General features: G+C 39.4%; 1 protein-coding gene across 1 annotated transcript in view; it reads right to left on the bottom strand.

The window, feature by feature from the left end:
- Nucleotides 1-261: 261 nt before the first annotated feature.
- RANBP3L (RAN binding protein 3 like) overlaps nt 262-13,239 on the bottom strand; it is a 32,809-nt gene continuing 19,831 nt past the window's right edge. Inside the window, exons 12-15 of the mRNA XM_042447840.1 lie at nt 12,274-12,394; nt 10,890-11,032; nt 9,311-9,497; nt 262-844 (exon numbers count right to left, since the gene is read on the bottom strand). Coding sequence (XP_042303774.1) covers nt 801-844; nt 9,311-9,497; nt 10,890-11,032; nt 12,274-12,394 — 495 coding nt within the window. The 3' untranslated portion in view covers nt 262-800. The remainder of the gene's footprint in view (nt 845-9,310; nt 9,498-10,889; nt 11,033-12,273; nt 12,395-13,239) is intronic.

Here is a 13,239-nt window from a genome sequence, read left to right as displayed (position 1 = left end):
AATCCAACCAATAATACATGCTATGCATGTATTATTGGTTGGATTAATGTACCATACATGCACACACCCTAAAGTTTTATACATACGTGCAGTATAACCATCTATTTCTATATCCATAGCATAAGTCCGCTGCCATAATTTAGCCTGCTCAAATCAGTTTTGGCAGAAGTATCAAATCCTGTAATACTGGACTTCAAATTGTGACAAAAATGTTTTATATAGATGTTCATGCACTGTATTCTGTAAATAAATCCATTGAAGTAGCTTTTTGATTTCACTCACCAGTTTTATTCTCTAAATGGCAGTTTGGCCCTTAAACTCATTTGTTGGCAAAACAACCAAATATAAAGCTGTGTTAGCAAAAGTGAAACCTAAACTTTTAGCATTTTGCAAATATGTAAGCAGCCTGTCACTTGTCTATAGAGAAACAGCACAGTCAGTAATTCATAGATAAGTGATTAATGCCATCAATATGATGAAAGAATCAGGATTATCCTTTTCTTTAAATTGTACTTTCAATTGGCTCACTCCAAAATATGTAGTTTCTTTCCCTTTTCAAACATTATTCCTAGAGAAATGGAGCAATGCTCAGATTCCTGCTTGAGTATAAGGATTAATGATCGGAATCTTTAAAGTGCTTCTTCCATGTATCTTCAAGGGTTTGAAGCCAACATTCAGAAATCTTTGCCCTACAGTCATGCGACAAATGCTGCAGAGAAATCCATCATGCGCCGAGTCTTTCAGACCACCAAAGCAAACAGGTTTTCATCCTTATTTCTAGGACTGGAAGCAGTGAGTTGTCACAAACAGACCACAGAGTGCCTTTGGATCCATGGAGAATGGTCTGCAGAAGAATGTAATGCCATTGGTTATTTGCTGAAATTGATTGTAAAAAAAATTAACATTACACAGTGTTACCTTAATTCAGACCATTAAGACTATATGCAACATCCAGATTCATGTTCCCACTCAGCCGTGGTACTCACTGAGTGGCTTTAAAATAAGCTATAGTAATATTTGTTCGGAAGTACGCATGCACACAGTAGTGCTCTAAACTTCAACTGGGAACATCATTTTCAAGCTACTTGTCCTTTTTATGTTTATTTTCATTACACAGTCAGTTTTTTCTTCCTCTCTTGCTTCACTGCAATGGGTAATTAAATAATGTTGCAACAAAAGTAACTGCTGAAGTACAGGGTGTTAAAAAACTTTTATCTGTAGAAAAATATAACTAATGAATGCCACCAGTGTTAAAGGTCTGCTATTAAAGTTTGATTGTTTAGATTTTGGAAGGAGTGTTTGCAAACAAGTGCTTCCTTGTCCTGTGGGAACTTTTGCCATTTGCAGTGGGAAGGAAATCTACATATTGTCTGGGCAGTATGCAGAAACCATTGTGTTTGGACGTCTTTGAGGTAAATGGAGGATTCTTGCATATCATCAGCATGCTGGCTGTACTTCTGTTGTACACAACTCATATCTACCATTAAGTTCAAATAGATTTACATTCATATCTGAGGTTCCCCTTGTTTTGGTGGGACTAATTCCCAAGAACGAGTGCACAGGACTGAAGATTTAGGTTGATTGCAGCCAGAGAGAAGGTTGCTAAGCAGGTGAATAGTGTCTTTGCTGGGATGTTGCTAGTTACAAAACAGCAAACAAACAAGGGAATGAGATCAGAAGCTGTAGAGCTGGGTCCTGCTTATGCCAGAAACAATGGGACTCCATCCCATGGCTTTGCAACAGACCTAGTCATTGAATTCCCTTTTTAGATTCTAGCACATAACAGAACTTTTGTTCTCAAGCACTGCCAAATGTAGCCAGAAAAATCTACTTCTGGTCCATGATAACTTGTCTCATTCTGTGCACAAAGAGACACAGGCTCCAAAGGTTCCAATTTGGCAGAGAGAGTCCTGAGTAGTCTTTGTTGTTGTTGGGTGCCTTCAAGTCATTTCCAACTGATGGTGACCCAAAGGCAAACCTATCATGGGGTTTTTTTGGCAAGTTTCTTCAGAGGGGATTTTCCATTGCCATTCTTTGAGACTGAGAGAGTGTGACTTGTCCAAGATCACCCAGTGGGTTTTTACATCCCACTTTTCAGCAGCTTTTAAAATGCCCCAGTTTCTCTTTCCTTGGGAGCAAAAGTGGTGTAGTGGTAAGAGCACTGGAATATGACTCTGGAGACCAGAGTTCCAATCACAACGCTGCCATGGAAAACACTGTATGATCTTAGGTAAGTTGTTCTCTCTCTCTCTCGGAAGAAGGAATAGCAAAACCCCTGAACAAATCTTGTGAAGAAAACCCTGTGATAGCTTCACCTTGAGTCACCATAAGTCAGAAACAACTTGAAGGCACACACCAACCACAAAAATTCTCTCCTCCTCCCACTTTCCCCCTTGGCTTACTTCAGTTGCTACAAACTGATATCAGAGTGCAAAAGTAGGTTGCATTGAGCTAACTCAGCAGGAGAAGAGAGTGCAGAATCTTGCCGCTCCCAGTAGTCTCAGGGAAAAGAAAACTGCTGCAGCCTATTTTAGTTTGTCTGTTCTTCCTCATTAATAATATAAGCCATCTTGACCACACTTTGGTGTTGCTTGACCACGTGTCCCTGTTTTAATGTGAAATGTTGTAGAGTAGCTTACGATCTTATGGTCTCTTTCTTTTTCATGTCAGCTCATTGCTCTTTCTCATCTACATGGGAAACCATAGCATATGAAATGATAGACTGTACACGACTGGCCATGGTATGTGATACATCTGCATTTAACATGAGCATGTGCTGCACTAAAACTGACTCTAGCATTGGTTTCTAGAAAAATGCAGGAGGCAACAAAAATCTGAGGAGCTCTGCTGCACAAAGCAACCTGCTAACTGGTTTTAAAATATACCACATGGGTATGAGAGCACATTTCTTGGATTATGATCATGATCTATATTTGTGATGCATTCTAGTTTGCCTTTCTTGGTAGCATAGAGCCTCTTCATGTGTAAAAATGCAATCTAGGTTGAGATATTTTATTCATGGCAGTTTCTGGACTTCCCTCAGCATGTCCATCACAAAAAGATGTATATACCATAGGTACATTTATATACAGTACTACAGCTACATACATATCTATGCTGTAATTTAGAGTGTTTTCTCTTATGCTATACAATTCAATATGCAGAGTCACTAAACTTTGTGTTTTATCTCTTGTGACTCAAACAAGTAGCAAAGTAATATTTGGCAATTGATCCATCATCCATTTTGCATACTTCCTAAAGAAATTTATGTGTTGCTTTAAAATGCACATATTGATGAAATTTGATATTTACATTTAGATTGATGCCCCAAACATCTTCAAACACATTTTGGCATGGAATATGTGTGTGTTACTTCCTTTGAGTCCATCAAGCATTGAACTTCATATGAATAAAATTTCAAGGAACTGTAGGTGTTACCACTCATGGTTTCATTCAACTCATAAGCAAAGTCAACCCAGTCAATGTTAGTTAAGTTTCTTGATATATATGATAAACGGTATAAGAAAGATTCATGAATAATCATGGAAGGTAACAGTGTACCAGTGTAACAAACAGAGCAATGAGCTGACATGAAGCAACTCTTAGCAGAATGCTGGTGATGGTTCAGCAAGCAAACTTTGCAAGCTACAACAACAACAACATACTCTTGAGAATAAAACAAAGGCCAGTGTTAAACACTCAGAGCACGTTGAGCATTCATGCTTGCCATTCAAACGTTAACCTTTTTGTAAACTCTTTTAAACCACTAGCAGTTGCTGGTGGACTGCAATGCATTTTAATAGCGGGAAATGAAGGGTTCCTTTTAAGTTTTCACCAAATCTTTAAGAGGTGACCTACTTTTCGTTTGCTTTTTCTAAAGCACCTCGCCTCTTTGGCAACACAAATATCTACACTAGGGACTTCAAAGAAAATCCTATCTGTTTGTTCATGAACAAATACATCCCCAAGGAAATGGATAGCTTAAGTGGCCAAAGAGACCACATACAACAGTTAAATTTTAATTTGGAAGAATTTCAAGTACCATCTAATGTGGTAGCTCTAACCGGGGGGGGGGGGATGTGCTGCTCTTTATTTTCCATTTCCTCCTATATTTTTCCCCCTCTTCCTCTTTTTAAAATCAAGTAACCTGAAAGTCTGGGAATGATCATGGGCAGTGGCCTTGTGTGAGTTCTAGATGTCCTCAACCTTCAATATTTCCCCATATATGTATATTATTGAAGCAAAGAATCAGCATTAAACACAGAGCTGCATCAAATTGAACATACTGTATATATATTCCTCCTTTCTTTCTCCCTTTGAAACCATGTTCAATTTGATACACCTCAGTTTCATGCAGCTCTTTGTTTGATGCCAATTCTTTGCTTCAAGAATCAAGGTGATAGTCAGTAACCACAGGCTTCTCACTTCTCCTTGTATTAAGAAATGAGTAACAAGTAGAATTGTCTAGCGATTTTTTTCCTGGCATCAGGATGTGTTAATGGGAGAAGTTGGCCCTGCCAATTTTAAGCTGTCACATGGATGCCAAGGGCCCAGAAGCTAAGAAAAGCTGGCAGTTTTCAGGTGGCAGGAACCATTTAAGAAATGGTGGTATTCAGAGCAAGAGCACAGCAAAGTTTTTCTGCATAGCTTCTTGTGTTTAGAGCAGGATTGGCTAGCACAGAAGATAAGCAGAATGAAGTCGACATAGTTAGAATAAATAAAGCAGGAACTGCCTGAGGTCCTGCCAAGGTTGCCTGATAACAGAAGGGGTCAGGATGTCAATGATCACCTAGAGCTAAAAGGAGGAGGAATTTGGACTGATGGGGGATATGAAATCTTCAGAATTTTTCTCACTCCACTCTTTTATTTTGTGCACTACACACACACACAAACACACACTCAATTGAGAAGCCCATCAAAGTAAGAGGGGCACATGCCAAAGTGCAAGTATCCTTCAAGGACTATGCCCTCAGTTATCATCATCCACTAAGCCTTAATTTTCCCCCCGGATCTGTGTCAGAGGCCTTTACTTGTCAACATATTTGTTTAAACTTGCACATCAGCACTCTGATTGGATAGTTCCTTGAACTCTGCAAATAAATGTTGGCCTTTTATTACCTTCCTCAGAAAACTCTTGCAGTGCTTTCAGGGCTGATGCTCTAGTTAAAAGGGGGGGGGGTCTCTTTGAATGTTGGTTTAAGCCATTACTGCTTAAGGGGGAAAGAGTAAGCTCTTTGTATATTACTTATGATGCAAAAATGAGTCTCAAACCTTTACTGACAAAGATATTTTTAGTGTTCATCTTATATAAATAAGTATAAGATATAATACTAGGCATGTTTACTTGGAAGTAAATCCTTCTATCACTAGAAATTACTGCCAGGAAATCACCATGGGACATAGATGTATGCCACTCTGTCAGGCTCGCTTAAATTTTGTTTGCTTTTCTTTTTGACAGTAATATTTAATATCTACAGCACTTTCCAATGTCCAGTATTAGATTGTCTAGTTATACTCTTTACAAAAACACAGCTGGGTATGTCAGTATTATTGCCCCGTTATTACAAACAGCAGGTGAAGGACTGAGAAAAAGCAGCCTGCCTAAACTCATTTAATGAAAGGAGGCAATATTTAAAATGGAGTTTCTTTGTTCATTGGTCATTCCCAGCTTCTATGTTAGCCATCTGAATAATGTGCTTGCTTCACAAGCCAGGAATGCATGCCATTTTGTCCACCCAAACCATTTGTTTCCTCTTTGTAGAAGCTGTTGTTGTATGCCTTCAAGTTGTTTTTGACTCATGGCGACCCTAAGGCAAATTTATCATGGGGATTTCTTGGCAAGTTTCTTCAGAGAGAGTTTGCCATTGCCTTCCCCTGAGGCTGAGAGAGTGTGACTTGCCCAACATCTGGAGGAGGCAGCCTGGCTGGGAAGAGTGAATAGGGCATCCTTTACATCTTTGGTTACATGCCCTTTTTTACCCTCGACTTATCCACGGGTCATGTACAAATCCACAATTTTGGCCCCAAAACCTACCCTCGACTTATATATGAGGTCACCCTATACACAAGTATATACAGTATGCTTTTACAAGTTGTCTTCCCGAGGAAGAGAAAGGGAGAGCTTCAGAGAGACAAAGAGAAAGCTGCTTCTCTCTTGCTGCATCTTGGTTTTCTTTTTTCATGTGAAGGGAGTGGTTGGGAGTGGAAAGAGACATAATGATGTTTGCACTAAGGGCTATATTCTTCTTGTTGTTGTTATTTGCCACCGAGTCCGCTTTGACTTTTGGTGAATGACAATCCTGCAAGAACCCTGGACATGAACAGACTTGTGCAAGTCATGTAACCTTTACCTCAGGGATGTGCCTTCCTTTTATTGAGTCAATCTATTTGTAATGTGGTGTTTTCTTTTTCCTAGTGCTTAATGAGCATGATCATTGTTTTCAATGAAGCATGTCATCTCATAATATGCCCAAGGTATGACAGACTCAGTTTAGCCACTTTTGCTTCTAGAAAGAGTACAGCCAAAGAATAAAAAGAGAGACCTTGAGGTCTTACCAAGCAAGCTTTTACCAGTGCAAAATGAAAAGTGTGGATAATGCCAACTAGACAGAAATGTAATTCTGCTGCTGGTGAAGGCCCACCTGGGCAGTGTGTCATTTTTCCATGAATAGCGCTCACCAGTCCACCTCCACTGGGAGTCACTTCACAAATATTTTCCATGTCTCATACTTTGCAGAAGCAAGCAATTGCTAAAAGTCACTAGCTACTAATTACAGTTTACTTCCTTCTAAGTGTGCACATGACTGAAGCCTAAGACTCTTAATGAAGCATTTGGCATTTTTTAAATGTTAAAAAAATGTCCTTGTATAGATTTTCCAACACATGCACAGGCACAACTCTAAAGTAGAAGAGCAGAAGAGAGAAGAGTACAACTTCACACTTTATTATTTTAGACAAAGGATGTTTATGAACAGAAGTTAATAAAAAGGCCTCTGTGATCTTAGATAAACAAAATATTATGTTTAGACAAGGAAATAGACTGTTTTTAGACCACAGCTGAAAAAGGAACAAATAGTATAAGCTGTGATATTTTTTTTTAAAAAAATGGATATAAAATGTTATTGCTCTTGTGCAGTTTAGTGCTTTCAATGGCTTTATGCATGGGAAATATTTGCCATATTCCGTCAGCTCAAACCAGCATGGGAAAGACTGCATACCTTTTAGTTTGATGTCAAATTACATAGGAGTAACCCCCACTAAGTTCTTCTTATTTTTATCTGGACATGTAGATGGTTAGACATGTAGAGTTAAGGTGTACGTATTGCTTGCTTTCAATTTGTTTTCAACTTAAAACGAATCTATTGCAGAGTTTTCTTTGCAAGTTTGTTCAGAGGGGTTTGCCATTACTATCCTCTGAGACTAAGGGTCCATACAGACAGACCAAAATAAAGCTGCTTTGGGTTACTTTGGAGGTATGATGTTTAAATGACCCATGCATCTTAAGAGGCCAGAAGCTGCCCCAAAACTGCGCTCCAGTCCTTAGGACTAGAGCATGGCTTTTGCATGGCTTTTGGCCTCTTAGGACACATGTATCATTTAAATGGGACCACCCAACTCACCGGGCTGGTCCAGTTGCTGGGGGGGGAGGAGAGGTTGGGCCGGCTTGCCTGGGGCCCAGAGGTGCGGCGGCCTGCTCGTCTTGTGAGCCCAAGGCCCCTACTGGGCTCCTGCCTGTGGCAGGCGGGCACCCCCAGCAGCCGGCCAAGGCACTTCTGGTCCACGTGGGCATGGATTACAGCTCCCAGACTCCCCTCGGAGCAGAAGGGAAGCGCCACGCTGCTTGGTCACTTCCAGGCTGAGGGACTTCAACTCCCAGCCTCCCTTTTGAGGGCAGAAGTGGCCCTGATTGGTTGTGTGGCAGAGCTGCAGAGGCCAGGGGTGGGTCCACCCTGACTTCCTGGCCAGCCATTGGCTGGCAGGCCTATTTAGGCCCTTGCCGCACCAACCCTTGGCACCATTTTCAGCCAGCTCCCCACCATCCACCTCTTGTTTAGGCCTGTGCTCTTCATCACAACTTTCATAGGAGGCGGCTTTCTGGCGCAGCAGCATAGGTCTCGGATCTGATGGACGTGGTTTCCTGTGCTGTGGAGCACTGGATCGGGAGTCCCACTGGGACCTGGGGGTGCTGAGGCTTAGCTATGTCGCCAGTGTGGGGGCGACATCGATTCAGTGTTCCCCGGTGACATGGGGCAAAAATGCGCTTATGCTCATAGCCGGCTCATTAAATGGTGAGCACACTTTAGGCTGGTTACCCCTCTGTCATCCCGAAGCCTGGCTGTGACCAGGCATTTCGGTTCATCGACCAACTAAGGTTGGTAGATGTCAGATCCAGACCTCATGCTTTCAGGCCAACCCTCTTTTTACTTGTTGCTGTATTCAATGAAACTGTGGCCTTCTTTCTTGCCAGTTGGTTGTCCTTTGTGTTATTTACGTCTCTCCCCTTTCTCAGCAAACAGCACACCTCCAAAGTGACCCGAAGCAGCTTTATTTTGACCAGTCTGTATGGGCTCTAAGAGACTGTGACTTTCTGAATGTCACAACCCAAGGACTGTGACTTGCCCAAGGCTTTACAAGCTAAAATTAAGAGGCAGCCAATTAATGAATATAGCCATGCATCCAAAGAGTGCCAGGGTTTTTATACTGCCCTGGCCATTGGTGTTGGCAAGGCAAGACTTTTTGAGAAAATTCCAAAGCCATGCTTAGGAGAATTAGTAAAGGGGCCCCTAAACACAGCAGAGCTGGATTACTTCATTTAACAATAAATAGAGTAATGCATATCACCAGCTAAAGCAGGTTCCTGATAAGACTTAAACCCAGAGCATAAAATTACCTAAACCAGCCATTGCTCTGAACTTTAGTAAATCCATAGCGTCCCATCTTAAGTGTTACTTTGAAAAGCAAGTAGAACATTGGTCAATATGTAAATACCATTACCTTTACACAGATTGCACAGAAGATCACACAACCCATCTGTACATGAATACAGGTGTGAGTGCTGCAAAACTTGATTAAAGCAAGAATGGGAGACTTAAAAAACATAACGTGGAAAATGTACTTTAATTTTAAGGGTTTTTTAAAATTCTGGAACAAAGGTGGCATATAAAATAAATAAGTAAACAAATTCTAGAAGGTAGCTGCCCATTTTTCTGTGCTAGTGGATGATGACTCACAGCAATCTTATGCACCAAGTACTACACCATCAGATTTGAGTGGAGTTTGGCCATTTACACAGAAGGAAAGCTCTGCTTACCTGATCTATTTTTGTTCAGTTCCGTTATTTTTTCACTCTCTTCTTCATCACTTTCGCAGTTTAACTGCTGAATATCTGATTCTGGTTCCATCTGATCTGCATCACATTCCTGCTTTGCAGAATTTTTCAATGCAACAAGACGGTGGTGGATTGCTGCATATAGCGAAGCAGCATCTTTTGAGCTGGCCTGTGTAACAAACAGAATGCACAGAACCATTTGGTATTGTTTTGTGGCTTATCAATGAACAACTGAGCAAACTGGATAGAGAATTTCTAAAATTATTGAACAGTACTAAAATCTTTGAGATGCTATGGTTTGTGTGATTTTCCTCTCCTGTTTTTCCTCCTATGGGAAGACAAATATACATAGTACATATGTGATAATAAAAACATATTGTACAATTATACATTACCTGTGCCTGCACCCCACAAACACTATGTTCAACTGGTGAGTGTCTCAAGCTGCCTAAAGAGCATTTTAAGGATCAGGGTTTATAGTTTCTTCATATATATCTAGAATGTCTACACAGTGAAATTCAGATTCATAAGTAAAATGTCCTGAAAGTAAAATGTAATAAGTAAAATGTCCTGAAACGTCTTGTAAAATGTTTCGCTAAAATTTCATATGCACTCTTTGAGTGTTGATGTGGTAGTAGTTTAACTGTTTGGACTAGGCCTGTGGGAGACCATGGTTCAAAATCTTAGTCAACCACAGAGGACAACTGGGTGACTTTGAACATGTCACACACTCTGACCCATAAAGGAAGACAGCAGTAAACGTCTGAATAAATCTTGCCAAGAAATACTGTGATGGCTATGTTCCATAGTCATGTTAAAAAAAAGGGCATTTTGAAATTTCTCCTGGACAGGAGGTTGAAATGTAAGGCAAGTCCTAGAAAAGGAGGACATCTGGTCACCCTGGCCAATGTGGTGTAGAGGTCTGAGTGTTGGAATTCTGTGTTGGAATATTTTGTAACTCTGGAGGACAGGGTTCAAATCCAACGTCGGCCATAGAAACCCACTGGGTGATTTTGGGCAAGTCAGACACTCTCAGCCTCAGAGGAAATCCATGACAAATCCCAACTGACCAAATCTTGCCAAGAAAACCCCATGATAAGTTTCCCTTAGGGTTGCCATAAGATAGAAACAACTTGAATAGGATGCTGGGAGAGGGGAAATGAGCAGAAATCACAAGAGCACCTTGGATCCAAATGATCTAAAATATCAAACTCTATTTAAAAATTAATCAGTTGAAACAAAAGTGTAAATCAATTCAAATGTATTATTTTATTATTTTGTAGAATGTACACTATAGGCAGACTTATTTTTATCTATTTTTACCTATTTTATTGATTGTATGTATGGTGCTGTGTAAATTCACAGCGCTATATAAATAAAGCATAATAATAATAATAATAATAATAATAATAATAATAATAATAAATGGAAAAGCCAGGCAGAAGAAAGAGAAAGATGTCTTATCCAAGAGACCAAGTCCTATTGAAATCAGTGGGGCTTATTTCTGAATAGACCTGCCTGGGACCCCACAGTAAAACTTCTTTTTATTTTAAAGTCTTACCTGTATTAGAAATACCTTCACAGAACAGTCCTCCAGGTCTGTTGCTGTGATGCACAGACTTTTCCTGTTTGCTCTTTTTATGACCATCTGAGGCCAGAGTTTGGCGTTAAGAACAAGCCTCATGCTTCCTTGATTTCGCATGACTATAAATAGGAGAAATGAAATACTAAGAAGAAAGGCAGGGAAATTGAAATCCCTTTCCCGTAATGTAGGATACTTCCCCGCTTTAAATATCACCACACCATCCTGAACACATCTCATCAAATGTTAAAGCTAAACAGGTATTTCCAAGTAGGGATGGGAAAGAATCCTGTCTGAAACAACATGGAGGGTCACTGACAGTCAGAACTGATAGTAATGGGCTACATTGCTCCTACTATCCTGAATCGTAAAAGAAGTTTGTGTGCTTTTTACTGTTCCACTTACTGTAAAGTAACTATTTACTGTAAAGGCATGTTGAAGTGTTCACAATATTTTGGAACTGTCTTGAAATTTTACATTGTTGTAGTAGAATAAAATGCAGTTTAAAACAGTAGTATCCTCATGGTTTGAAATTCAAGTTTGTCAACTAGACGGGGACAATACACCAATTTCTCCAGAATGTTAGTTATCAAGAAATTTTGATTGTGTCTTCAGGCTATTGAACTTTTTGTGCATCTTCAATTATACTTTCTAGAACAGATAGCATACTACAGTATAAGCAAAAACATACAACTGAAATTCTACTACCACAGTGTAAGTGAGCTTTGAATTACCACTTAATATCCTGCCTTGTTCTGTTTGCTGGTTCTGACAAAGCAATAAATTATAGCTAATGGAAGACTTTCTTATTTGTTTGCTCATTTGCAACCAGGGAGAAACAGAGGGCCTGTATACACAGCAGAAATATTCATATCTTGGGTAATGGGCATGTATGTTGTTCTTCAAAACTATATTTATAGATATATGGAAATTTAATAAACAGATTAGTCAATCAAAATTCCTTTAACTGGATAATATTATTCAAATGAAAGCTATTCTCAGATCACCTCTATCTCAAATGTGGCATATATACTTAAAACCCTTTGACAATACAGTGGGTATTTATTAGCCACTGGGGTTTGGTTCTAGGAACCCCCGTGGATAACAAAATCTGTGGATGCTCAAGTCCCATTAAATACAATAACACAGTAAAATGATGCCCCTTATATAAAATGGAAAATCAAGGTTTGCTATTTGGAATTTATACTTTTTTGAATATTTTCAAGCCTTGAATCCGTGGATAAAAAATCTGTGAATAAGGAGGGCCGACTGTGTTAGAGCAATAGTAAGTACAATTTTGTTGCATTTAGATATTTTCTGTATCGAGAAGGAAAGACAGAATGAAAGAGGAACTAAGTCTCACCCAGTCTTGACTGAAGCATTCCACACTGATTGCTGGATGTATCATTAAGTCTCAGAGAGCCACTGCCTCTTTCAATCCAGGACAATGACGCTTTGTTAAATACAAAAAGTTTGCAGTTGATCTAAGGTAAGAAATTGTAACATAAATTGGAATATGGATTTTTGAACAATAAAAACTCTGCACCATCTACACTGTTAATTTAAAGTGATTTAGTTTTATTAGTAGTATTGTGGTTATTATTTATTAATGTAAAAATGAAACACCAGGAGAATGGTCAAAATGAATACTTAGTTATTCACTAACAAAACTGAAGAGAAAAGTAGAACTGAATACTCTTCCCAGAGAACAACACTTCAAATTCTTTCCCTTCCTCTGGAAAGAACACAGGGATCAGTGAATTTGCAACATTGCATAGTTTTATGTGGTGCTGACTATTAGAAGGCTTGTTGTGTTCTTCAGAGAAGCTTCATGCAATAAGCCTAGTGCCTTTTCCAAGTGTGTGCTTACTTCCCAATGTACAAATCATCATTTCATCCAGAATGTGAGGAAGTAAGCTTCACTGCTCATATTCCTAGCGCAGTCAGGGGCTATGTCTGGAAATGGCTGGCTGAGATTCTGGGAGTGTTGTCCAGACAAGTAACTGTACTAAGTTCTGGGAGCACTCTACATGTTATTCAAATCTTTAGTTCAAAAGCATGCAAAGAACAGAGCCCAACTGGATTGCAGCCAATTTGGCATATGCAGACATGCATTATTTGAATCTAGGGAATACTTTTCTTTAACACTACCTTGCTGAAGTTTTGTGATAATAGCTTCTATCTTAAGTGAGAAGATAAATCTACTTATTTTTATCTATTTATTTTCATTTTTTTTTAAAAAAAAAACCCAACCATTTGTGTTAGAAAGTTTTTAAAGTGAGCTATTAAGGCTCAGGACAGTGATTTCCACTGACTTATAGCTGTTTCA

The sequence above is a fragment of the Sceloporus undulatus genome, chromosome 2 (genome assembly GCF_019175285.1).
Source record: "Sceloporus undulatus isolate JIND9_A2432 ecotype Alabama chromosome 2, SceUnd_v1.1, whole genome shotgun sequence".
Taxonomy (NCBI): domain Eukaryota; kingdom Metazoa; phylum Chordata; class Lepidosauria; order Squamata; family Phrynosomatidae; genus Sceloporus; species Sceloporus undulatus.
Note: the sequence above shows the minus strand (reverse complement) of the source record. Positions and strands in the feature narration are given on the sequence as shown.